We start from the raw sequence: 27,257 nt of genomic DNA, 5'->3' as shown, positions 1-27,257 counted from the left end.
CTGACTCAAACCTTTGTTTTGTTTCTTTAGATGTTTTTTTTTTTTGACGACTAATGCCAAAAAAGTAACGCCTCCTTTGTAGATTTCTTATCATTTGAGTGAAATGACCCTTTCATTTTTCTTACTCGACATGCTGTGTTTGTTATAGATAACTTGAGAGGCCTTATTCGGCTTTTTAAATCAGCGTTACAGTGATTAAGTAGAAACACCACATGTCACTGGATGTGTCATTCACAACAGCTTCATGGTGTTTTGACCAAAAGGGTCTGTGGGTTTCTACAAGCCTCAGAACTCCCACTATGAGTAGCATGTTTATGCACGTGAGCTGAGTGAGTGTATCTCTGCGTGTGAGTCTGTGCCTTTTACAGTGTTTAATCACGAGCTCAACACATTTACTGTATGTAGGGAACAGCATCACTCAGATATCGTTTCTGTTTCTGCATTTTTGTTGAAAATACTAAGACCAAAGGAGTAACAGATGTGGGGTTCTGTGTGTGTCTGTGTGTGTGTGAGACAGGTTCACGAACTGCAGAGCTGAGTCCTCAGGGCTCTCCCACTTTGGGACAGCAGAGCAGCACCAGTGAGGACATCTGGGTGCTGCGCAAACCGCTGGCAGGTAAACTGAAAGCGTGCTTTTGTGGGGGAAAAAAAGGAAATGATGTGTGTCAGACACGTTGCGTGTGTGTAATGCTGCGCTCTACAACGTGTGTTTATGTGTGGAGGTGGCGAGCGCAGCGGCAGCGTCGGCAGCCTCGGCAGTGTTCGGTCATCGAGCAGCTTGCAGGGCTCTGGAAACACGCATGTTTTGACCACTCCCGCACCCAGTCCCCACCCTGCGCCCACGCCAGGGGTCAACACCCACGGCCTTAATGCTCCAGGCCTGCATGCACAAGCAGAAGGAGTCAAGGTAAAAGACTCCTTGCATTCAGTTGTGTTTGCACACATTTCATGACGTCGCTGCTGTTTCCTTACAAAACAACACACACACACACCGTTTCTGGGAAACGGCAAAACATTTCTAGGAAACAAACACAACTTTAGTTAATGTGATAACCACACTTCTGTTTCCTGCTCAGTTTGTTCTTCCGTTGGCGACAGGTTGTTTTTTCCTAGCAGCACACAAAGTGCATTGTGTTTGTTTGGATACAGCGTAGCAGCTAAATTCAAGTCAAGCAACTAAACTTTGTCTTATTTATCGTGTTTTTGCACCTCACCTCCACAGTGAGCTGTTGTCATAGGTGTACCGCTGAAACACCTCCACAGTTTGTTTGTTTTCTCCAAGTGAGAGAGTAGAATATTTGCAGTTTGCATAATGTGATTCTATTAAATAGATCTTCTTAAGCATCCGAACACACAGTCATCGCTAAAGCATATGGCATGTAGCCATAACAAATACAATTAGCTGCTATATTTAAGGTCCGCTGACTGAGTCACAATACAAACAGAACTAATATTCAAGAAAATATTCCACCTTAAATGTGGCTGATAAGCGCGTTGAGATCAATGGCGGCAAAAACTTCCTTTCATTTTGCTGATGAAACACCTGTGATGATGGAAGCTAACCAAAACAATTGAAAACACAATTTTTGGTCTGTGTGAACCAGAGTTACTATATTTTTGTGTTTTCAGTTCATTTTTATTTCTATTTCATCATGACTTTTTGTTTTTTTATTCCGTTTTAGTTTCAGTTATTTTCCAGAGTGGATTTTCTTATTATAGTTTTGTTTTTACCACCTGCCAGGCAGGCGGGCGACGTGGACACCGAGGTTTGTGAATGCGATAACTCGAGAACGAAGCGACGTAGGAGCTTCAAATTGATACCATAGGAGTATCTACTAAAAATCTTAGACAGGTTTGATCTCAGTGACTTTGACCTCAAGTTTAGAGGTCAGACATCAAGTTTTCCGAAAATCTTCTAAATGTGATAGCGTATAAGTACTGCAAGGACTTAACGAGTATGAACGTTTGGACGGGGTTGCAGGAGAAAACCTGTTCTCTCTAAGAAGAACATGGCAGCACAGGTTAGGATTGCAAAGTTCATCATCTGAACAAAGCACAAGACTTTTGGAACAATGCATTTTGGATAGATGAGACTAAAAGTGACCAAACACAGCAAATCAGACACCTCATACCAACTGGCAGCACGGTGGTGGACGGGCAATGATTTGGGCTTTGCTCGCAGCCACAGGTTCTGGGAACCTAACAGTCACTGAGTAATCATGAACTCCTCTTTATACCAAAGTCTTCTAGAATCAAATGTGAGACCATCTGTCTGACAGCTAATGCTGGGCTGATAGTGGGTCATTCAATGGGACAGTGATCCCAGGCACACAGGATACCTTAAAAAGAAAAAACACAAGGTGCAGTGGTCCAGTCGAAGTCTAGACTTCAGCCTCATTGAAATGCTGAGGTGGGACCTTAAGAGAGCTTTGCATAAATAAATGCTCACAAACCTCAAAGAAATGAAGCAACGCTATAAGAAGAGTGGGACATAATTCCTCCACAATGAAACAAGGGAGCGATAAAGTCCTACAGAAAGCGATTACTTCAAATTAATGCTGCTAAATGTGGTTGTGCAAACCACTGAGTCATTGGGTGTACTTGTTTTTCTACGGGACTGTATGACATTCACCCTTTGACAGCTCATTATTAATTCATGTGTTATTTTACCACACTGGAGAGTAAGTGAAGGGGAGAGAGAGAAAGGGACAAATCCAGGGAGCATGATGTGAGGGAAAGGAAGAGACGGAGACGAAGCTGCAGGCACAGATGAACTGTTAACATAGCGTCAGTCTAACACTTGATTGTAAATGCTAAATGCACTGGTTCTTGCCTCATTCACTCATTAGCACAAGATTTTTTTTAAGAAAGTGCTTTCTATCTAACTTGCACCCACATTCATACTGATGAATGCATCAGAGAACATGACTGGGGGGATCGAACCACCAACTACCACCTGAGCTACAGCTAATCAGGATGCTCAGTTATAGAGTGCTACTTGTATGTCAGCCTGCCACTATAGCAGCAGCTTTAGCAAGCAGCACTGCACCACTATCTTTTATCTGCACAGTTTAAGGTAACCGGCCATGCCACACTGAATTTAATTGTGATTTTGAGTCTGATTTCAAGCTTGTTTCCTTTAAAGCTGCACTTAAATGTATTAAATTACATCGACCGCACGTGGACAAGATGTAGGAAACTAATTCTTTAGCATAAACATCTGTTGTGCTTTTCCTTTCTGTACATCCTGCTGTTCAGCACATACTAAATGATATTTTAACAGTCGGTATAAAATGTGTATTTCCTTTTTCTTAGTGTCTTGCATTTAAGAAATGTCTTGCTGGTGTTTCTGCTGTACCAGAAAATTGTAGGACATACAGGAGGCAGAGTGCTGAGTACTGAGCTGAGTCACAGACCACCTCTGGGATTTGAACGATTATGCTTGAGTAAATGTTTCTCAGTGTGAGCGTGTGTGTGTACATATGAGCATATTTGTGTGTGTTTTTGTCTTTCAGCTCCTGGCCACTGTGCTGTCTCAGTCGGTAAAAGCCAAGGAGCATCTCTTGGAGCAGTCGCAGTCTGTGGAGCAGTCAGCAAGTAAGCACACACACTCATACAAACACAGCATAGCGCGATATCGCCGTCTGTATTTGAAGTGTTCATTCGTGTCAGCTTTAATTTAAGTGTGCTGCTGAAGTGATTTAAGCACAGACGACAAAGTTTGTCTCTGCCTGCTTGAAAGGAAACGCGTGCGATCAGTTAATTTGGAACAAAAAACTGCTTTTGTCTGTAAGTGATGACAATTAAAAATGATCAAGGCAGTGTTCACAAGTACAACAAGCGCCTCGGGGCTTGTTTGGATTGCTTATGTGAATCACTTTTTATTCTTCAGCCTGGCCCTCTAAAGACCACATGTCTGTTCATATCAGACACAAGCAGCATTTCCAGTCTCGATCCTTTTAGAAGAGTATTTCAAGTTATTCTTTATTTCTAAAAAGCTGCTTTAAACAGCCGGGGACATGGCTTCTTGGGATGTCATGGATTCTTTCTTGTTCTCATGAGTCAGAGCTCTAGCTGTAGCTGCAGAGGTTTGCTTGCAATAAGCAGAATAAAAAAACTGCTCAAAGAAATTCAACAGATTACGTTAAACTACCAGCTTAAACTATTAATTTACATATCTAACATTCCTGTGAGCGTGAAATACATTTATTTTGCAGAGTAACTACTTAGTTTGTTAGTTTTGATTGATTAGTATTGCAGAGTGTGAAGCTAAAATGTTACGCTCTTTATGTCTCATAGTGTAGTTAATTTGCGATACCGACACCGAGACTAATGCTGATATTTGTTGATTTAAAAATGCGATATCTTCTTTTCTTTCAGACACACAATCATAAACAGACGTCCCTGACATTTGTTATATGTAGTTATTTGTTTACACATTCCCGCTCTGCTTAGATCAGCTGCAGAGCGCCCTCTGGTGGACAAACTATACCTTTCTCTTATTGCTTCTTTTTTAATTTTAATTTCTCGAACATGATTACTGCTGGTTAATGCCAGCACATGGCCAATATCAATCAATAATATTGATCCTTGTGTTTGTTGGTAAGTTGTTTTGGCTACCCTGTGATCCCTGATATCATCTCTCTGATCAAAACTAGCTGCGATACAGCACTAAAAACTGAACCATAGACAGATGTTGACGTTGTCATGTAGAGTAGAGATCTCATCAGACCATCTCCTACAAAGTGAGTAATACAGATTTTAAAGAAGGAGTTAAATTCACTTGGCTTTGGGTTTTTTTTTAATCAGTAACGTCTATCTTTTTATTGGAGCCTCAGATTTTTACATAAAAGCAACATGCATAAAAAATGACTTCTGCAAACTCCACGAACCATGAAATAGTTGCCAGAAATGTGAAAGTTGGGGGATTTTTTGTACATATTAATTTTAATTTGTATCCTTTTCATTTCTGCTACATCAATATTTTTGCTCACAGTAGCACTGCATGTGTCTGATTGGATACATTTAAATAACACTGATGATGTAGCGGTCTTGTATGAAAGAAGATGGACTTACAGGCCTTACAGGGTTCATATATTTGGGAAGTTTTAAACACTTTAATGGTTTTAATGGATCTGGATCAGCTTATAAACCTTATTTGTCACAAGCTGTTTACAGGTCTGCATTACAGCAGGTGAGTGTTCACTTGGGGCTACAAAGACTAGCGTAGCATTGAAGCAAATGTTCTGTATTAATGTGCACGTACAGTTCGTGGTGTAGACACTTTCACAGTGTCTCAAGCCTCCCACTTAAATTTGGGCACTTTGTAGCTGTAGCTGTTTTACTAATCTCACTTTAAAAGAAGCCCATAAATTAGCATGTTTAATCCGCTGTCATTCTACTGGTTTAAGTGTTATGTGGGAAGTGTAGTGCTAAAACAGCGCTGCCGAGCCAGCCAAGTATGAAAGCTGTTAAGAAGGGCTCCATAGGCAGTGGGAATCTGGCTTGGTTTCCCTTCTCCTGTGCTTCTCCCACATAAGAATCCTTTAGATCACCACATAATACCATTTCTTGGCTTTGCAGCGTTTCGAAAAGCAAACAATTAGGAGATAAGTTACTGTTTCTGATTTTTTTTAGGTTTCTTTGAAGTACAGTTAATTTCCTAGAACAGCTGTTTAGTGATGGTAGATTTCAAAGGACCACGATTTCACAGGAAGCCGTTAATTTCTTAAAAAACTCACTAGAAATAATAAATAGGCGGGTGTTTTGTAAACAACTAGCTGTAAGGTGTAATTAACAGAAAAATGAAAATTGTTGAGAGTAATGTGATTTATTCTTTGTCTTTCCTCTTTGCCTTTGTTTATCACTTCAACCTTAAGGCTCTTCCAGCAGCACGGTTCACGAGCAGCGCTCGTTTGAACGGAAGGCCGAAGAGGATGATGGGAAAGTGAGTTGTGTCTTATTTTTCTTTTCTTTTTTTTTTCGGTGGATTGATTCATTCCGGTGCTTCCATTTTTCCGTTTGCTTCTGGTTCTTCTCAAGTAGCAGAAAGAACGTCTGCAATGGTGGGGTTTCAGTGGGAAACACGGTGGTTGTGTTGCACCTGAAAAGATGGCACGCTGAGGCTGGGCATGCGAGTGTGTCACCATGGAGACAGGCAGAGTGACAGACACATCGAGGAGTCAGTTGCTGTCTTGCCTTCTGTCCCTCCCCCCTCTCCCTCTCCCTTCTCCCTCCCTCCCTCCCCTGCCCTCACACCGCACTGAGACACCCACATGCTGCTGGCAGTGCTGCGTGTTCTGTGGAGCTCAGGGCTGATCTGCGTGCTGCGTCTTAGCGTTTCCTCACTGACCTCACGCAGCGCTCTATAACATGAACACCGCTGAAAATATAACACATGTTTACCGGTGATTTAAAGAAGATTATTTTGTTAGACCCCTAAAGGTGTATTTAACCCAAATTCCCCTGGAAGGGTGTAGTGTCACAACATTAGGTGCTTAGAGTTTTGAGATCTCTCCCACGAAGACTTCCGTCATCACTAAATACAAGGAAGGGGAATGAAAATATATTTATGTTGTGAACAGTTTGCTCAGCTCTAATTAACCAGCAGCAGAGCACGTAGTAATGCTCGTGGGGCTTTCTTTTTAGGGCCAGTCGATCTGTTTTGTTGTGTTTGTGTGTTTTTTAAATGCCCGAGGGCTAGAATCAGCAGGCAAAGACTCCAATCTGGCCCACTGGAAAATGGAAATAGGTTATGAAAAGATTTATGTTATATAAACATAGTAATGCCTTGAAACTGCTAATGTTCAATACAGTTATTCTGAAACTGATGGACTGTGACTGTAACTGGCTCATTGGTCTAGGGGTATGATTCTCGCTTCGGGTGCGAGAGGTCCCGGGTTCAACTCCCGGATGAGCCCTCATTTAATCCACACACAAACTAGGTGCTGGTACCTAAGTCCAAATCAATAGGGAGGGCTATGTGAAACATTTGCCAGGTTAAACATTAGATTTTCATACTACATAGAGGTCTGGTTTAACGATGGTCACTGAAGATGAAAAAAAGAAAGGAAAGCTTGTAAAGATCCTTTTGGCAAAAGGCTAGAAGAGTAAAATTGAAGGCTTACAGGGCAGTAGTGAGACGTGCTGTGACATATAATGTGGATAACAAAAAGACAGGTGCTGGACTTCAAGGTTTTTAACCAGAATGGAGGGGGTCGGCTCAGGTTGAACATCTTGGAGACAAAGATAGAGAGGCAAGGCTGAGATAGTGGATATGTTGGACAAAGGATGTCGAAGATGGAGCTGCCAGGCAGGAGGAAAGGAGAAGGAACACAGAGTAAGTTCATGGATGTAATGAAGAAGGACATGAGGAGGGTTGGTGTGACACAGAAGGATGCGAAGGATAGGGTGAGATGATTCAGTGTGGCGACCCCTAAAGGGAACCACATATTTGTATGAGTATAATTTGCTTACTTAAGATGTGCTTTTATGTATTTCTATTTGTTAATTGACCTGCCCAGGGACAGTGTTTTGCCCTGTAGTGCTCTGCAACAGTCATGTGACTAAAAAGTATGAATTGAGATGATGGTGGGATGTAGCTCAGTGGCAGAGATCTCAAAACGTAAGAGGCTAATTAACACTAGGAGCAAGCAGGCATCTTATATTTGCACTTACTTTGTAATCTGTTATCCAGAATGTGTCTTACTGTTTGTACAAACCCTAGAGAATAACCACGAGTGCTGTGTGGGTGTAAAACATTTATATTTGGAAAAACTATTATTATTATTATTATTCCTGACAATCTTGAAGTCATTTTAGGCAGAGTTTGAATAATTGGAGGGATTATTCTTCTTATGTTTTATTTCCTATTTAGTTAGAACAGCTCCCCTTCATGTGTTCCAGAGTAGGTTCCCTTTCCTTGCTGGCTAGGGCTCCATTTGGGAATTTCCTTAGATGTGTCTGTGCTGTCTTCTAGAACAGTCCTCTCTCCTGTGTTGTAGAGCGGGCTCTAGAAGAGGCCTGTGGACTCTTCTAGAAGCAGGCAGTAGCGCTCTGTGTTCTGTGTTCTAGAAGCAGGCAGTAGTGGCGTGGCTGGGTGAGTTTCAGCTGCAGTTCTACACCACCCACTTCCTCACCGCGGGATATGATCTAGACACCATTAGCCGCATGACCCCTGAGGTAAGGTCATGACCCCTGACCCCCTCACGTCCCGCCCCTTGTCTGTCAAGGCTCCGCCCAGCACAGCTCTCAAAAATCAGCTCCCCACTGACCTGGATGATGTCATCATGACCCTCCTGTCTCTGTCACCTGACCCCCCCGGTGTGAGTCCTGAGCCTCAACCAGTCACTTCTCATGCTCCATCTGCTTCATTTACATACCTGTGTTCACACATGGCGGCGTGTTCCAGTCTGTGCTGTACACACTACTCTGTGTTTGTCCTTGAATGTGTTTTTTAATGTGATTGTGTGTGTGTGTATGTGTGTGTGCGCTGAAGCAAACACAGTGCTATGTTGTAAACGTCCCCAAAGGACAGGCGACACTCATCAGAGATTATCCAAAGCCAAAATATTCCTGAAGGCATATTCAATATCACGTGTGCAAATGTCAGAGTTGCCTGTAAAAACTGCTCACATTTGAATAGAAATAAAAATAAAAACACCTCCAGTAGAAGTGGTGAGTTCATGATGTGACTGAGTGTGCTTTGCGTTGAAGGATCTGACGGCAATTGGGGTCATGAAGCCCGGACATCGAAAGAAGTTAATATCAGAGATCAGCAAGCTGCCCTCCACAGACTGGCTGCCCGACCACAAGCCTGTAAGGACGTTAGCTGCTGCATACAATCTAGAATAAGGAGGTCGGACGAACACAAGAGCACAGACGCATCCAGCCCACGCAGCATCATAACTGTGCCTGTGTCTGTCTGTCTTTGTGTTTAATCAAGGCTAATCTGGCAGACTGGCTGTCTCACCTGGGCCTTAGTCAGTACTACCAGGTACTCGTGCAGAATGGTTATGAGAACATTGACTTTGTCTCGGACATCAGCCTTGAAGATCTGCGAGAGATTGGCATCACTAAGCTCGGTAAGATAAAACGTCATTATTAAGATTATAGGCAACATATTATAACTTAGCAACACAAGTTCTATAGAAAAGTGCAAGACTTCATTAGGAAGCGGGGTTCCTGTTAGTCGCGCTTAGTGTCTTTGTTCTGTGCTTGTTGTTTAAAAATTGCCTAGATTTGAACAGACAGATGGATCAATTGCTTTAAATTGGCTGAAATGTGTCGCATTTCAAGCTGTTCTCTATAATCATGTGTAACCATTTGTGTGGGAGAGATACAAGAATTTAATGTGAACAAACGTATAAATGCGTCACAGAGGGAACGTTGAGATTCAAATGAACCAATAAAACGATAATAGACGATTATGCGCCCCATCATCTTCAGCCTGTTAAGCGTCTATTGTTTGCACCTGGTGAAGATGCTCTGTGTGACTCATTGTAACCAGCTGTCAAAACAAATGTAAAAATCGGCTCGGCACTGCTCTCGCTGAAGAAAGCCAATCTGTAAATGGTATCTACCTGCTTTAAAAAATGTGACAGTCCCAAGAAGTAGCTCTGCAAAATTTGTGTTTCTAGTGTGGAAAAATGTGGTCAATGAAGAAAGATAAAACAGAGGTTGCTTCTGCTTGTCTCCAAAAATCCTTTATCAAATTATAATGGAAGTCTATTGAACAGTTAAATGCCACTCCTCTCACTCAAATGCCTACAGATCAAAAAGTCTATATCTGCTGGCTTTCAGGAAGACACTGTTGGAAAGAAGATTGATTTTCCTGTTTGAGCTCACAGGCAGGTTGAAGAGAAATCCTTCAGATAGAATTTTTTTCCATCTTCCACTCTGTCGGTTAATTAGCCCAGTCTGGCCCCCCCCCCAATCACTCAAAGGGGGCCTTTGTTTTGACAGATTATTAAATAAATGGCACAGTTGAGCCAGTTGATTTGTGGTTTTTGAATGACATTTCTTTTCTTGACTGATTCAAATTTCCAGTTATTTTCTATGATTTTACGCCAATACAGACTTTTGCCAGTTTTCTTGCTGTAATCTATAACTTTCAGCATATACAAGCAAAAAAAAAACAACTTTTCTACAATGCAAGATATTATTTTATAATAAAATAAATTATTAAACAAAAGTTTGAGGGGTGGCTCAAGACTTTTACATATAACAAAACAAGATAACAGGACTTTGCCTCTTAACTGCAGTGATCCTTTGCTCATGCCGAGGCCGCTGGCTTGTGGCTGGCTCTGAGCTCTGTGTGAGGTTGATTTAAATGTCTGATCGAGTTTGATGTTACAAATGTTTTTGTGGTTTAGTTTGTCAAAAACCGCGAAGAGCTTCCGCACTAGCGCCATGTTTGCGTGTGGCTGTCAGTGTGCAAGTGAGCCAGTCATTTTAATGTTTAGACGTTTCAAACGGTGCAGGACAGGATATGAACACTGAGCGCTGCTTAGCAACGGTCCCACCAATAACACAACAGGAGAATAACTAAAACATTACAGGCATTTACACATTCCACATATATATGCTCTGGGTTTTACTTTCCAACTTCAAAAGTACAGTTAGATACCTCAGAGAACTCTGGTTGGATAATACTGTTTAAAAAAAAAAAAAAACCTATACAGAGATATAATTATTATTCAACTTTTTGGCGGGGAGAATTGTTCCAAAGCCCTCCAGCAGTCCAACGTCTGGCAACTGTGAACCTATGGGTTAGTTTTAATCTGCATGACTAGCGCAGAATGAGGTTGCCATTAAAGATTTGCAGTTTTCAAGAAAATGTAAATTTGTATTTCATGGTGGCTTATATGCAGAAATGCCACTCTCTCCTAGCTTTGCAGTGTAAATATAGCTTATTCTCTTCTCACAATCCTCTGTTTTCCCCCACACTCCCCCCCACCCTCAGGTCATCAAAAGAAGATAATGTTGGGAGTAAAGCGACTGAAGGAGCTTCAGAGAGGAGAAAGTGGCTCTGAGCCTCCTCAGAGCCCCTCTACACCTCCATCCAGCCCGGGCGGCAGCACCACATCAGAGCTGCGGAAAGAGGCGAGGAAGCAGAGGGACGGGGTGCCCAGCCCTCTGGCCAAACCTCGCCCAGGTCTCACACAGACACAGACCCCTCCCCATACACCGACTCAAACCCCACCGCAAACACCCCCGCACACTCGGACCCAGCAGGCTTCCCCCAGGGCTCGGCCGCGGCCATCCACCCAGCAGTCGACAGGAGACTCGGCAGTACCTCTGCTGCGGCTGCCCAACGAGGAGGAAGAGCGACGGAGAACTCACAGTCTAATTGGCTCGGAATCAGACTCTAGATATGCCACCGTGTGCCGCAGCAGCTCTTCACATACCGCTGCCGCTAATGATGTCACTGTTAACCGCAGCCAGTCATCTGTCACCCTCCGCCCCCGTAGGAAAGGTCGGCCCCCAACACCTCCTAAACGATCCTGTTCTTCCATTACCGGGGGTGACGGGGAGGGCGAGGGGCAGGTGGAGGGGCTGCTCGGGCTGCCAACCTATCGAGAGCGGCGAGCTAGTGACTGCGGCAGCTTGGGAGCTGCTTTAAGGGCTCAGGAGTCAGCAGGCTTGGAGAGGTCAGACGGGGCTTCTGGGAGTGTTCGCAGCCTCGCGGCCATGCTGGAAACATCCATCGTGAGTGGAACCAAAACCCTGCCGAAGAATCTGGGAAGCAGCACCAACTACCTGCAGGTGGGTGACAGTGACTGTGAGAGTTAAATGTATGAGTTTTTTGGGCTGTATGTCTAACAGTGATGTGATCTGCAGGTGAGTCCGCCGCTTCTTCGTCGCCAGGCAGGCGCAGGAGGTCTCGGATCTGAAGAAGATGATGTTTTAAATCGCCGCAGGACCATCAGTGGACCCGAAGGCCTACCCGGAGATCAGTCTGACCAATTACCTCAGCAACCGGTCCCGCGACGCCCCGAGCCTCGGCCCCGCTCCACGGTGCTCACCTCAGCATCAGAGATCACAGACGGCACAGCGACGCTCCGGAGGAAGCCGCGTCCTGTGGCTGCGGACTCTGAAGCTCCTGCATCTGTGTCTACCACTGTCGTTACCATGACTACTGGCTCTGACACCATACGCAGGAGGCCACGCACGGCTGAGCACACGGAGCATCTCATTGAAAGCAATAACCAATCAGATTCTCCTATCAGTCAAATAGATAGCTGCCGTAAAATTGAAAGCGAGCTGCAGCAGAACGGTGGCGTGATCCTGAGGCGGAGGCCGGTGTCTGAGGTCTCCGAGAGGACGGAGACCAACAAAGAGAGCTGTGAGTGGATGGAAGCTAGGAAGTCTCTGAAGCCACCAGTTTCACCCAAACCATCCACTGTCACCCTGAAGAAGCCGCAAGCTGACCCCCCGACCCCGACTCGTAGGGTCCCCATACCCGGGCCTGACACTGCTGAGCTGGCCCAGAGCCCCGGTGAGATGCACACACAAAACACGGTCACTGAATTTAACTTCTGTGTCAAAAATCAAAATCCTATACTTAGGGCATTTAATTATTAATTTCTACATATGACATTAATTTCTACCTTTATTTGATGGAGAAAGTAGAAACAGAGACAGAAAAGAAGAACACACAACTCCCCCCATAAAACCTTTGATGTTTTATGATGTTTTTATTACAACATGCTGATATCAGCCTGTTATGGCGTCATCTTATGTTGATGACGCCGTGTCGTATTGAAAAAACAAAAAGTGCGTTGTATAGCTCCCTTAATGGCCTTTCATATTATATAATACTGGATATGGTTTCTTAAAACTTTTTGACCTTGGGCACTAACAATGAAAGTCAAGGTCAAATGACAACAACAGTCGCCTCAAGGAGCTTTATATTATATGTTAAAGACTCTACAATCAAACAGAGAAATCCCAACAATCAGACGACCCCCTATGAGCAAGCATTTGGCGAGAGTAGGGAAGAAAAACTCCCATTTCACAGGAAGAACCAAAAAAAAACGATGGGACAATTTTTCTTCTGTTCTAAACTCAGACACATACAGCTCACTACCCACATGTTTAAAAAAAAATATAGTTAATATTATTTAACTTGGCTTATAACACACATTGCATAGTTGAGTACAGCAAGTATAAAAGGTCCTCCAATATTTTCTGTGTTACCTTAATTTAAAGATCATTATAAGTGTCATTAACATCTGTTCATATTCATGACAAACATTGTTTTTAAATTGATGTCATTTAATGCAAAGACATCCTGCCTTATGTGTAACCTTTTATTCTGCATGAAATCAGTGATTGTTAAAAGAGTTAGAATTCATTACATGCGGTGGCTACATAAGCGTTTACAGTTGTGATCCCTCGCTGTGTTCAGAGGTGCTCTTTTACACTCGAGTGGTTATTTGAGTTACTGTTGACTTCCTGTTAACTCAAAGCACTCTGACCTGTGACATCAACAAAGCTTTTTCTCCCAGAGAACTGCAGCTGGCTAGATATTTTCCATTTTCAGACCATTCTCTGTAAACCATAGAGATGGTTGTGTGGGGAAAATCCCAGCAGCTACTGAAGTCATCAGACCAAGCGCCAACAAACAAACATCCCACATCAAAAGCCACCTAAATCTTCTTTCTTTCTCTTTCCTGCTCAGTTTGAAGTTGAGCAGGTCGTGCTGATCATTTCAGGACATGTTGGATTTGCTGCCACTCGATTAGCTGACACTTTGTGTTAGCACATAGGTCAAAACCTCATAAAGTGGCCATTTAGTATTAAAAACTGAAATTTTTCTGTTGCTCCGTAAGTTAAAAACCAGGCAAGTAAACTATGCCAGGAAACAAAGGTGCTCAAAGACTAAAACATTTTTAAAAAATGAATAATCGATAACAGCAAAGCTCTCATTGTTTTGATTCTTCAGAGAAATAGATATCATCTATACGTGAGAAAAATGACGTCGTTCTTTGTGATTCTCTCTGAGCAGAGTCGAAGCGTGTCCCTCCCCCCGTGTCCCCGAAGCCGCGTGGGCCTCCGACAGCACCTAAACCCGGCAAAGCAATAGTAGCTTCAGCAACCATGAGCCCGAGCCCCGCCGCTACCAGCCCGGCTGCAGCCAGCCCCACCCCGGCCCCCAAACCCTCCTCTCCACTCTCTGCCGCCCCTCTTCCAGCTCCCGACACCCCCTCCGCTCCCTGCCTCTCACCCGGGCTCCCTCTCACTTCCCCTTCTCCAGCCCAGAGTCCGTCCACTCCCTCACCGCACCCCGTCAAACCTCCACGCTCCTCGATCACCGGTCTCTCCATCGACCTGTTGGGCTTGCGGGAAGTGGAGGAGGAAGAGGATAGGAGGCGGGATGAAGAGGAAAGGAGGAGAGAGCGAGAGCACAGGAGGCACAAAGAGCAGGAAGAGGAGAGAAGCAGAGCCGAGGACGGGGCTTTGAAGGAGCTGGAGAAGAAGTCCTCAAAGAGCGAAAAGGTAGAGAGTCGAGCAGGGGAAGGAGAGCAGGAGGGAGAGGTTCAGCATCGGCTGGAGGAGACCAGCGCCTCTTTGGCTGCAGCTCTGGAGGCTGTGGAGCATCAGATCAAAGAGGAGGACACACAAAATGAGTGAGTACTGGAAGCAAATCTCATTTTGCCACTGAAAGGAGATTTATATTCATTGGGACTGCATGTTGGCACCCAACCTAATGACAAAGGGATTAGATCATAAATAACTTTACGCGATGTAGAGCTGCAAATTATGACAGCTTATTACAGGCTTCAGTGTAATGGAAGTGCTAGTGCTGTACAGAAAGGACTCCCGAGGCTCGTGTTGACATCAAGCTCTTTTGTTTCGAGCAAATAGCTCAAGATTGTGAGAAATATACACACACTCCTGGTTTGAGTATAGACAGTACAAAACATGGATGTAGCCATTGATCTTAAGCGGGCCCAACCAGTGAAACTCCCCTTTCTACCAGGTTACAGATATTTAATCCCTGACATATCTTGATACAAGATATGAACAGGAAGGAAAACTAAAACAGGAAGGGGATATATATTTTATATATATCCCCTTCCTGTTTAAAAATATATATATATATATATATTTTTCCCCATTAGCTATCAGCAGCTATTCCAGTGCAGCTGAAAAAGGCAAAGAAGGAGAAGGATATAAAGCAGCACTTTTATTCTAATCCAATGAGTTGCTTTAAAACAGCGATCCAAATTTGTTTTCGTTTAATATCATCAACTCATTCCCCCTCAGTTGATCAAGTGGAGGAATTCAAAAATCTGGACCCAGCCAGGGTTTGCTTGTGCGTTTGGGTATGTTTGTCGCGCACACAAACGGACAATGAAATTGCATTTCCTGCAGCTGCTTCACAAACAAAGCTGCGCCGCGTTTTGATCGTAATGATTTAAATGTGAAGCAGCGGCCGTGGTAAACACTCCCTTTGTTTTAAAAACAGCTCTGTGATTCACTGTAAGGAAAGTGAACAGCAAAGCAGTGAGGCTGTCAGGAAGAAGACCAAAAACAGTGCAGGGGATTAAACGCTGCGAGTCCACTCAGGGAGGCGTTGTGAATCCAAGAATGGCCGACTGCACCACTATCATTAATGACAGGACAACAAAGCTAGAAGGTTGCTGTTAGATATAACAGAGCATCGAATAGCTATGTAGCCAAATGGGTTTTGGAATTCATGGAGACCAAAATTAGAAGGAAAACTTAAACTTGCTAGGTGGAAAAAAATCAGATATTACCAGCTGAAACTATCCAACTGACTCCTCTGGCATCTTTAGCTGCTTCAACTCGAGGTGGGCGGATCGATGCAAATATTATCAATAGTATCGATCCGACACTGGTATTGGTATTGGATCAATACTATCAGGGTAAGAGTTATACTTTGCTTCTATCCTCTAAGTTAAGTATGTAGCTCAATGAACTGTGTTAAATAAATTATTTTGGGGAAATGAAAAATATTCCTCAGACATGCACTTTGAAAAATGTCTCAACTTTTTTGTGTTGACTGTCACGTCTATTTTATTTATAGCCTATAGCTTATTTAAATCTTTAAATTAGTAGTCAGCAAAGTGTGTTCAGAATTTGCAAACTGAAGATGACTCACCTCATAAATCATGACACACTACTCTAAGTTAAAAGTATTATGTATAATTGAAAGCATTAGTGTTGATGCTGGTATCGGTAATACTGGCCCTGTATTCACTTGGTATCGATCTGATACCAAGTGAATAAGCACAACACAGAACAAGCTTAAACACATGAACTTATGACAGTTTTGGGAGAATTAGGTCAGGACTGTCTGACATGCAGCATGCAACAGGAAGTAATCTGCTTCACACACATTCACACCTCTGGATATAACTCCATGTGGTTTTTTGTGAGGGCGCGTGCAAGAAGCAGCACTCGTAAATGCTGCAGACAGTTTGCACAACCACTTAATCCAACATCGCACGGAATTTAAACTTAGGAGCTGGAATGTTAGCTGTCTGAGGTCTGAGTCCTTATATGTGGAAATGAGACCTTAACCCTGTATTTTGAAAGAAATGTGAAAAACTTTTGCTATGATTACTTTCTTTGTTCCCTGACTGCCAAACCTTTATCTTGAACTTAAAAATTTAATAAAACCAAACAAACAAAAATCACATATTCTTATTGCCTGGGGTTAGAGGTCATCACCGGTGACAACTTAGGTCACAGAGGGTCGAAGAGCAGCTAATGTGCGATCAGTGTTAGATATTTGCATCCTCTCAAATCCCTCCACTTTCCATCTCTGATTCTTTGCTGTATGCCTCAGCACTAACCGAACCCTTCTTTTATTCTCGCCCAACTTCCAGCTCTCTCTCCGGAAAAAAAGCAACAGTCTCCATCTTGGACGACATTGGCAGCATGTTTGACGACTTGGCAGACCAACTGGATGCGATGCTGGACTGATCTGCTGCACGCATCTCATTTTCCTACAAGCCCTTTCCCTCGCCCCCCCCCCATCATGCGTAGGTGTAAGAAAACTCTCCCAAGGCTCAGTGCCGGCGCGGAGAGCGTGTGTTCGAGCGTGCGCCCCCTCGTGCGTGCGTGAGCGCTTTCTCATGTAGCCTTGTACAGTACTGATGAGGGGAGAGGGGGGGAGGGAGTCCTCTTTGTCTGGTGCAGTAGCTCTAGTACGCCTCCTGGTGCAAGGAGGCCGCTCCGACACAACCTCTGACCTCTGCAGCTCAGCATGTCGCCGCCACCGCCGCCGCCTCCGCTGCCACTCGGCCTCAGATGGCTGTGTGGACCATGAGAAGCACAATCATTTTCCTCATCCTTTGATCTCTACAGACTTGGACCGACATGCTGACTCAGTCAGACAGGGAGACAGCAGATAAGCATATTGCTTGCGAAATAAGCACACAATCCGTCTGACAGGGAGATAGATAGATAGCTAGATACATAGATAGACGAGGTAGATACTGATGAGACGTCTGAGAAGATTTATAAAAGCACACGGGGAGAGAGGCGGGCCGCTTTCTGAGCCCGACTCGCTCCTGCAGCGTCAAAAGGATGCATTTTTCCAGTCAACTCGTAGCCTCTATTTCTCTTCTGTTCCAGTGGAGGATTGTGGTTAGCCGGACTTCCTGACTCCCTGTGTGTCGTCTCTGTTCATGTTGTTGTTGTTGTTGCTGCCGTTGCCGTTGTCGTCGTCGTTGTCGTGTGTAGTCCCTGCTGATGCTCACGTCAGTGTCCTCCCTCTCGTACAGTAGTTGTTGTAATGATCAGAAAGATGATATAGATGTGTGTCCATGAGTTTTGAGACACTCGCACGCACACACACACACACTTATTACATCTTGCTAGTCTTCAGCTTTGTTGGCGGTTAACTCCAGCTGCGGAGGTTTGCTTGAAAATAAATCTGCACACACACACACACACGCATACACACACCACACACATGAACATATATATATATAAATATTTACAAGCCCACTCATGCGGTATATCCCTTTGTCCTGCTGCAGTGAACAGTGTTTATAAAAGATAAACCTATATTTCAATGCTTTATATAGTACATCCAGTATACATACATAGAGTTTATAGTATACCTGGGTATTTGAGCTGTTATGGCTCCCTCTAGTGTTGGTTAGTGAAACTGCCTCTAATTGGCCCACCTTGAATCTCGTCTCCCCCACTTTTTGTTTTTTTACAATCTCCCTCTGTGTCTGGTTTGTTAACTCTACATCTCTCTGTGCCTTCGTAGTGTTCTTCATATATTCATTTTTTGGTTTGTTTGTTTTTTGTTCCATACTTTAACATATTTATTGTTTTTTTTCGGGTTCCTTACAAGCCCTTTTGTATCTGTGATGTCTGAATAGAATCTATATACGACCTCTAAAATTAGTCAGCTTGTCTACCCCATTTAAACCAGCCCATGTAAGCCCCCCCGTAAGCTGTAATAAGTTGGCTCCGCTCCTCCTTGAATCCCTGGTTTTTAGTGGCCCACTCAGAGCCCCCCCCCCCCAGTGTTAGCCAGACAGTGGATCAACCACCAGTGTTCATCCCCCAATGAAGAGTCCACTTGTATTTTTATGCTCTTTGAAAACAAAGATGATATATTTGAGAGACAGATGGATCTATGTGAATACTATTAATAATAACAATAACGATAATGGCTGTAGGCATTGAGGTGAGCTTCTGGTTGAGTTCTGGATGTGTTGTGACGGCTGTTGTGCCATGTTGGTTGGGTTTAGGTTGTGTTTCTGCTGTGACGATGCATTCCTGTACAGCTGTGATGAGAATAAATGTAAGAAAAAAAAAAATTAAACCGGATGCTACTCTTTCGCAGTTGTTCTTTTGCATCTCGCCTTCTACAGCAGGCCTGATTACGCCCGAGTCACTTCACCCGCACACAATGGCAGAACACGTCAGTGGAAAATCCTCTGTCAATAATTTTGCTGCTTTGACAGCCTCTGCTCCCCTGGGGGAATCCTCTCCAAAAGAATAAGAAACCTGACTAAGTGAATCTGTCTCCATTTTTAAGACCGAATGCATTGAATTTTCAGGCAAAATATTGTTATAAATTGCAGAACAAGATTTATTACCTACCCAAACCAGAGCGTACAGCGATAAAATATAACTGAACAGGTAATGTGTATTTTGGCTATTTCTACTCACGGAAGTGTGATACAGAAATTTAAGCAATGTGGAAAGAAACTGAAAAAAAGAAGAAAATGTCCTTGGCATATGTGGGGATTTCAGTGGGGACACAGGGGTCATTACCCCCGTTAGAAATGTTGGTGATTGTTTGCCAACTAATCTTAAGGAAATGTTGTCCTGGCCTTTGTTTTTCAGTCAGACTCTATAACTTAAGTGAGCTTTACAGTGCTTGAAATTACCGGAGATGTGTGTGAGAGGTTTTGAATATGCAGAAACTGCAAAAAAACAAAAAAAAAAAACAAAGGAACCCCCCCCCCCAAACAAACCACAACCTGCAGCAGAAGAAAACACCAGGATGAAGGAAATGACGTGTCTAATGGAGGACTCATGGACCCATCCTGCATAATGTTCCTGACCAGTTTCAGTGAATTGCAGCCTCAGTTTCCTTTCCTTAGCTGACAGAAGTGACAACCGGTGTGGTCTTCTGCTGCTGCTGCCCATCTGCTTCCAGGTTCGAGGTGTTGTGCATTCAGAGATGCTCTTCTTCATAGCATTCATCACACACTCTGACATCAAAAAGGTATTTTTACCCAGAGATCTGCTTCTCACTGAATATTTTTTCTTTTTCAGAACATTTTCTGTAACCTCTAGAAATGGCTGTATGGGAAAATCCCAGTAGATAAGCAGTTACTGAAATATCTGCTGTCTGTCTGGCACCAACAACCATGCTTTGTCACTTTAATCAGCTTTTTTCTCTGTTCCAATGCTCAGTTTGAACTTCAGCAGGTCATCTTAACCATGTCTAAATGCCTAATGCACTGAGTTGCTGCACTGTGATTGATTAGATGTCAGCATTAATAAGCAGTTAAACAGGTGCACCTAACAAAGTGAGTCTGCAGTCAACATTATATTATATATCCAGTCTTATTACTATATTGTTTCTATATTCCGCAGATCTCGCTAGTTACCTACAATTAAATATGGTATATTGCAGATATTGCTGTTGACAGGTAAAACTACAAATAAGGTGACAGGCCAGTTTTTATAACCTTCAAATCGTGTAAAAAAATAAATAAATAAAAAATTGCAGGCACATTCCTGTGCAGCACTGATTTTTCACTGCACCATAGGAGCCACACCTTTTGTTCACCCAATGAAAATTCCAGTACATGATTAATGGTATTATTCTCAGTGAGATTTTACACTTTCAGACAGGTGTTTGTTGTTAACATGGCTTTCTACATGTGACGTGTGCACACGGGTACAGAGGCCCAGCTGATTAAAAGATGCTGACTTGCCTCAGTCACATGCAGGCTGGGTTTATCCGTGGTTGCACTTTTTGAGTTTATCTACATTGTTCTGTTATGTTATCATGCCTGCTGGGAGTTAAAGGTCTAAATATATATTTTTTACAAACTATTAACAAGTGATACTTGAATTTTCTTAATTTCCTGGCTAAAAGTCAAGTCCTAATAAATTGCCAAAAAAGTCAGAAGTTTCAATAAACACTCAATTTAAAAAAAGAAAGAAAGTAAGACGGAAAGAAAAAAAGAAAGAAAAGGATTTTACGGCAGTTGTAATGGTTCAGGCTTGACAGGGTTCGTTGACCACCAGGAACTACAAGTCCCATGATGCCTTGGACCTTGCGCATCTGAAATATAAGATAAGATAAGATAAGATAAGATAACCTTTATTAGTCCCACACGTGGGAAATTTGTTTTGTATATGCCGACAGCGTTAACTTTGTTTCTACTTACAGTTTAAAATAACTCGTTGTTCCTATACCAACATATCAATGAAGACCCAGTGAACAAAAACAGGGACAAAAAAATGACCCCCCTAAGCAGAAACAATGAAGCTAGCTCTGCAGCTAACAGTTACCCCGGAAATGATAGGACACGGGGGAGGGGCTTTAACCCTGAGAGGGTATGTGAGGGACTTCAGGCAGGCACGCGGGTCTTTTCGCTCTCAGCCCGAGCAGATGGTGGACCTGTGAAGACTTTATACTATAAACACACAACATGGAAGCAAAAAAGGCCGAAACGATCTGGTCTGCTTCGCTAAATACTTCAAAGGACTGCGATTAAGAGTGAACGAGGTGAGTACTGGGTCTGCACGTGGAAGGGGTGCACAGCGACTTACATCGCAAGCACGTGCAACCATGTGGTGATGAAGTAAAACTTGTGCTCCGATTTTTAAAGTGCATTCACAGGATTAAGCAACACTTTAGCTAAATGTAGGATACATTTAGCTATTCTTTAAAATTACTTTTAAGAGTCATGGTTTTCACATCTTTGTGGAACCAGTTGCTGCTCAATTCTCAATTTTACGCAATTCTTCGCAAAGGAAAAGATTCCCCGATTCACTCATTAAGCATTTAATTAATGCATTTTTTCTGATTATGAAAGTTCAGCTGTGTGCATTTAGCCTGATACATGTCATAGACTGTTTATAAAAGAGGAACATAACATTGGTGCCTGAAAAGTTATTAAATGCCTTAGAGCTGCACTTTTGCCTAATTGTCAGCAGGGGGACATCTATGCAAAAATGACCACATTACTGAGGTCAGAGGAAAGAAGCAAACATTTTCCTGATGAGTTTGTTTCATTGCTAATAAACCTGATGAAGCAGGATATGCTTTACAGTGGACCTGCTTAGGGGCCCTTTATACTTGCTGGAGTGGTTATGTGGTGCTCAAATGGCGATGTCGCCACAGCTCTGTAGCATTTATACCAACAGCAAGGGTTTGAGTACACACTGCGATGTTGCCACTGCTACACCATGGTTGTAGACATCAACACTGGAACCAGAGAAGGGTTTTATTTCATTATTGAAGGTGACGCAATCGTACACTTGGATTTTCAACACGGTGGCGGTAGCTCTCATGCAAGGCTTTAAAAAAACTGAGATGTGCCAACCAGCCCGCACGACGCCAAAGTGTGGCATGCGACAGTGGATGTGACGACACTTCAGCAAATGAGGGCGAGTATAATAGGCCCATGAGTCTCGCAGTCAGATGTGCTCTTTACAAACGGTGTCTGGTTTAAAAATAAATTATTATTATTAATAATAATAATAATGGTAATGCCAGAAATCTTTAGCTTGAGGTGTCATAAAGGCAAAGTGTCACTGACTGTGTCCTTCTTTTATATACAGTTTATGCTACATGTTGCAGATACTGCTGGACAAACTCATGACACAATTTCTGAATTACTACACACATCGTCTTCTGCAGTGTGTTGTTGATTTTGTTTTTGAATCAAGGATGCATGCTGGTATGTATATCGTGACAGGCCAGTATCATCAGTATAAATGATCTGGAAGTGTAGAACTCTGTACATTTTACTAATTGAAGATAAGAGAGAATTTTGCTCTAAAACACACATTTTGGAAAATGTTTTATATATATCTGAAGGCTGAAGCCACACATTGTGTTGAATACTGACTCGTAGCGGTTGGTTAAAAGGTTTTGGGGGGCGTTTGGATTTGTCTCTGTTAAAATAAAAAGCTCCTTCTGCCATGCGGCCTTTACAAATGTGCCTTTCAGCCTGTTTTACTACAACAAAGCAAGATTTGCAAGTCATTTGAGGCTCCAGTAATCAATTTCCAAAGTGCATGAAGTGCCTTTTGCTCATGATTAAGATCATTGTGTTTGTGTCTAATTGTTTTTCAGCCTTCACGGTGGGATTGGATGACAGTGCAGAGGCTGGAGAATGCACAGGGCTGTTTAGCAGACTGAAGGCTGGCTGAATGCAGTCGGAGAACAATGTGATCACCTGGAGATGAAAGCAGAGCAAGAAGAAAACAGCTGGTGAGCCTTTTTACTTCTTTCTTCTTCACTTAACAAACGAACCGGTTCCAGCCTGTGATGACAGACTAAATAAACTTTTCTGACACCTACTATGAGAGCTGAACTCCAGCTCCTGATTCTAGCTTTTCTCTGAGGCTCAGTTATTTATGATAAATGTTTTTATGATAAATTACCACGTTGCCTCCATCTTTTAAAAAAAAAAAAAAATACTGTTTTCTCCAGGTGAGAGGACGGTGACTGGAAGAAGGCTGTATTTTGCCACATGGTCCTGAGAAAGAGGTTTTCATGCTGGTCTGAGATCAGGTGAGTCTGTATAAGATGCTGGTACTCGAACATTTTCAGCCTGTGATGACAAACTAAATAAACTTTTCTGACACCTACTATGAGAGCTGAGCTTCAGCTCCTGATTCCAGCTTTTCTCTGAGGCTTTTGGAGTAATCCTGTAAAACCATGTGATGCTACGAATGTCTTTATGTGAATAATAACTGAGCTGCTCCTCTTGTTTACAGCCCGACTCAGGATGGCAGATGGTGATCTAGTTTCTTTACGGTAAGTCTTTGTTTATATGCGATGCATTTGGGAGAGCCAGTGACGAGAAACACTCAACACCTCGTGTATGAGAACTTGCAGCTCATGGCTTGTTTTGCTTTTCTCCTCCTGTCACTCACATGAATGCGTATGTGTGTCTTTCAGGTGTTGTATTCAAATGTCGTCACCAGATGGGGAAGCTGCTCACAGGACGAACCCAACACAGATGATTTTATGGGACAGGAGGATGTTGTTTTATTAAGTTATTTAAAAATACTTTTTCAAATTTGCCAAATAAAAGTTTAACTCGTTTTCTGAATGGTCTGTGTGGTGGTGTCATTGTATTGAAATTCTGATGCCTGATTAAAGCCAAAAAATGTAGATTTATGCCAAAAATAATCCACCATGGGTGGATGGTGTGGATACCGGAGTTTGTGAATTCAAGAATGAGGTGACGCAGGATTTAGAAATTGATACCACAGGTGCACCATCCCAAGAGTAAAGAACAAAGCGGGTACAGCTGCAGTCCAGTCATACTAGACCATCTTCTGGATATTTAAAATCACAGCTGTGCACTGGGAGGTACAGCAGGGTGACTAATTAAGAATCTGCTGTTCAATCCATGCAGATGTCAAAGTGTTCTTGGGAAAGATGAAGCATCCATCAGTGTGATGAAGGTTAAAATAAGTTTAAAGCGGTCAAAACGTGTTTAGATTAGAGGTCAGGTGTTTTTTGATGGTCTGTACCAGAGCTGAGAGAGTAAAGAAAAAAAATCAAAGTACTGTTCTGGTACTTTCTGTGGGGGCCTCGGAGGAGAAACGGACACGGCCTCCGGTCATATGAATAGAAAATGACCTCCCTGCGTGTTTTCCCTTCGGAGCGACTCATTTGCGTTTTCCCTGCCTGCGCTGAGGCTCATTGCGTGCTCGGATTTCCATACAGGTGCGTCTGCTCCGGCTCTCGTTTGACTGTCAAAGCAGGCGCTGGTGCTTTTTTTTTTTTTTTTTTCTCTCCGCCCCCGCAGGCATCCAGCTTTACCGGGGAGGAGCGCAGAGGAGTGCCTTTACGCCGCGGAGAGCCGACACACACACACGCATATCCTCACACAGCCTCCTCCCCCCACCGACTCCGTACTCCTCTACCGGTGAAACGCCACCGATTCCCGGCCCTGAACGGTCCTCGCCGCCGCTGAAGCCCGGTCTGCACCCGGCAGCGCACGCACTCGAACAGCGGTCCTCTCCCCGGTAGGCCTGACGGTAAGAGCGGCTTTGTCATTCACTCGGTGTCACCACACGTTCATGATGAGGTAAATTTCTGTCCTTCCTTTATGAGAGGGAGGACAGAAGCTGCTGTAAAATGGGAGGAAGACCGTGATGGGGCTGTAGCATCGCCTGTAATTAAATGATGAAGGCCTTTTCATGGACCAGTTGGCTGGTGGAGACGCGCAGCAGGATGGATGCTGGTGGAGGAAACAGGCACCGGCAGCCGACCTACTTAAATCCATTAAAAAGATGAAGAGCAGGAGGGAGACAGCTTCCAGTAGAGAGGGCTTAACCGATCCATGATTGAACTCTGGCTGTGTCTTCCTGCTGTAATGTGGCCTGGGGCAGGGTGGGGCAGGGCACAATTTACAAGTAATACAAATAAGATAAGAACACGAGACCTGTTTTCTAACTTCAAAAAAATATCCTGAGGTGTCTTAAGAAAGAGACAAAACGCGTTTTACCCTGATTATTTACATTTAAATGGTGTAACTCGATCGTTTTTCTGGGAACAAGAGACAGAAAAATGGCAAACAGTTCATGACCTGCTCTTCTTTTAAGGGATCTGCTCTGTAACTGTTTTTCTTTGTGCTTTCCGTCTCCACTAAATAAATCAGTTTATTCTTGCTCTAGTATAAACATTTTACATGTTAATAGGATTCAAATACAATGGATAAACCTAACAAAATGAGGAAAACACAATTTTAATGTGGCGTCATGTTTTCCCACTAGCGCTGTCCCATACTGCAAATTTTGGTATGATCCAATACCAAGTAAATACAGGGCCAGTATTGCCGATACCATTACCGATACTTTTAACCAATAAAGGAAGCTTATGTAGGGAAGAGCAGTCTGGCATAATTTAAGAGCTGAATCACAGATTTGCCAAATTCTCGACACCTTTTAATGATCACCAAATCACTGATTTTAAACTTTCCACAATAATACGTTAACACAACAATAACACACCTTTAAGCTTTTTATGTATTTTGAAGACCTGGAATGTAAACGTGCCCGTCTCTAAAGCACTTTGGGTCAGCTATTGTTGTTGAAATTTGCTCTAGGCTATAAATAAAATAGATGCGACAGTCTACAGACATTTTTCATAGCGCATGTTTGAAGCATATATTTTCATTAAAAAAAACAAACCTAAGAGAATAGAAACAAAATATCGATTCCTGTTGTGCCAGTATCAATCTGATACCAATATCAGTGGTTGGTATCAATACTATGAATATTTGGATCAATCCTCCCGCCTCATTAATTAACTCAAGCCCTTTTACATATTTTACTTCTGATCATTTTACTGCTCAGTCTCTCTGAAACCTGCTCCTCCATTATGTACATGGACACTGCAGCATGCCTACACCCACACAAACCATCCTGCTGGAGTCAGAGGTCAACAGCCAATAAAATCGTATTCATCCACAGCTGAAAATAGTCCACAACCCGAGCGCAATTTACACCTGTTAAAGTAATGTTTGCAAAGAATTGCTTCTTTTTATATGTGAGTTTTATTTTGAAAAAATTAGAAAATAACATAACAGTGGTTCTCTCTGTGTAGAGCTTATCCACGCAGTGAATTATGACTCAGAGCAGAAGTTACATGAGGTGTGGTGAGGCGACAACAAAAATACTCCCGCTTCAAAAAGGAGCTGGAGCAGGATCAGTCGGCTGCTTTTACTTCTTTAGCACTCTGAAATTGGCTCAGTTGCAAAACAAAAACAAGCTTTAATCATCTGTGTAGTAGAGCTGTGTTTTTTCAGTCTCTGATCTATGTGTGTGTGTTTGTGTGTATACACAACAGTAGCATCATGGAGGAGTGGGACATCCCACAGATGAAGCGCGAAGTAGAAAGCCTTCAGTATCAGCTGGCAATCAACAGAGAGAAATCTTCCATCACTGTCACTGAGTGAGTCCACCTGCTGCGCACACACACTCGTTCCCTCTCTGTTCAGTACAGCGTGTGACCCGCTGCTGACCGTACGACTCTCTCTTTTCTTTTATCTTTTTTTGTAGGCTGGTGAAATGGATCGAGGGATGTGTTTGTGAAGATCCATTTTTGAACCCGGAGCTCATGAGAGCCAATCCCTGGGTGGAGAAGGGCAAGTGTGTGATCCTCTAGCGGTCACACACACACACATACACACTCACATATATATATAAATATATACGCACACGCACACACACACAATCACGGATGCATACAAACTGAAGGATGACGCACTGCACTAACTCACATGCTCGCTCACACACACGATCAGTGCTATCACCGCTTTTCTCTGAATGCTTTCTGTGGAGACTAGCGTATGTGTGAGTGTGCAGCACCGAGTAGCTTTCTAGAGGTTTGTTTTGATGAACAGCACCTTTTTATTGGCTCTTTACACTGTCAATCCAAATAAAGACTGTTTTGAATTTAACACGCATTGATTAAGATTCTTTCATATGATACAACAACAACAACAACAACAAGTACAGCTGAGAATGAGACAGTAGCGTGC

General features: G+C 43.1%; 2 protein-coding genes, 1 long non-coding RNA gene and 3 other non-coding genes across 6 annotated transcripts in view; all 6 read left to right on the top strand.

Moving 5' to 3' along the window:
- The window catches only part of si:dkeyp-9d4.3 (caskin-1), a 49,489-nt gene extending 30,653 nt beyond the window's left edge, over positions 1-18,836 (top strand). Inside the window, exons 11-21 of the mRNA XM_039614126.1 lie at positions 518-616; positions 723-907; positions 3,516-3,597; positions 5,880-5,947; positions 8,074-8,181; positions 8,716-8,817; positions 8,945-9,083; positions 10,964-11,766; positions 11,842-12,499; positions 14,012-14,633; positions 16,863-18,836. Coding sequence (XP_039470060.1) covers positions 518-616; positions 723-907; positions 3,516-3,597; positions 5,880-5,947; positions 8,074-8,181; positions 8,716-8,817; positions 8,945-9,083; positions 10,964-11,766; positions 11,842-12,499; positions 14,012-14,633; positions 16,863-16,959 — 2,963 coding nt within the window. The 3' untranslated portion in view covers positions 16,960-18,836. The remainder of the gene's footprint in view (positions 1-517; positions 617-722; positions 908-3,515; positions 3,598-5,879; positions 5,948-8,073; positions 8,182-8,715; positions 8,818-8,944; positions 9,084-10,963; positions 11,767-11,841; positions 12,500-14,011; positions 14,634-16,862) is intronic.
- Positions 6,849-6,920, top strand: trnap-cgg. The gene has a single exon. It is a non-coding gene; the product is annotated as a tRNA-Pro (tRNA).
- A 2,265-nt stretch (positions 18,837-21,101) lies between the features above and the next one.
- Positions 21,102-23,813, top strand: LOC116312404. Its single transcript, XR_004198874.2, has 5 exons — positions 21,102-21,253; positions 22,829-22,966; positions 23,189-23,269; positions 23,476-23,515; positions 23,660-23,813. It is a non-coding gene; the product is annotated as an uncharacterized LOC116312404 (long non-coding RNA).
- LOC116312417 lies at positions 23,016-23,104 on the top strand. The gene has a single exon (XR_004198877.1). It is a non-coding gene; the product is annotated as a small nucleolar RNA SNORD60 (small nucleolar RNA).
- On the top strand, positions 23,307-23,395 carry LOC116312416. The gene has a single exon (XR_004198876.1). It is a non-coding gene; the product is annotated as a small nucleolar RNA SNORD60 (small nucleolar RNA).
- A 704-nt stretch (positions 23,814-24,517) lies between the features above and the next one.
- On the top strand, positions 24,518-27,176 carry gng13a (guanine nucleotide binding protein (G protein), gamma 13a). Its single transcript, XM_031729818.2, has 3 exons — positions 24,518-24,750; positions 26,564-26,668; positions 26,776-27,176. Exons 2-3 carry the CDS (start codon positions 26,571-26,573, stop codon positions 26,879-26,881), a joined length of 204 nt encoding a protein of 67 aa, XP_031585678.1. The 5' UTR covers positions 24,518-24,750; positions 26,564-26,570; the 3' UTR covers positions 26,882-27,176.
- The last annotated feature ends 81 nt before the right edge of the window (positions 27,177-27,257 follow it).

Source organism: Oreochromis aureus, linkage group 6 (genome assembly GCF_013358895.1).
Source record: "Oreochromis aureus strain Israel breed Guangdong linkage group 6, ZZ_aureus, whole genome shotgun sequence".
In the NCBI taxonomy this organism is placed as follows: domain Eukaryota; kingdom Metazoa; phylum Chordata; class Actinopteri; order Cichliformes; family Cichlidae; genus Oreochromis; species Oreochromis aureus.
The sequence above is the reverse complement of the archived record's forward strand: the minus strand, read 5'-3'. Positions and strand labels throughout refer to the sequence as shown.

What these genes read in the sequence shown, in the direction of transcription:
- gng13a (XM_031729818.2), top strand. Translation starts at nt 26,571, where the DNA reads ATGGAGGAGTGGGACATCCCACAGATGAAGCGCGAAGTAGAAAGCCTT. An exon ending in TCTTCCATCACTGTCACTGA is followed by an intron (nt 26,669 to 26,775) that starts GTGAGTCCACCT and finishes CTTTTTTTGTAG; the next exon opens with GCTGGTGAAATGGATCGAGG.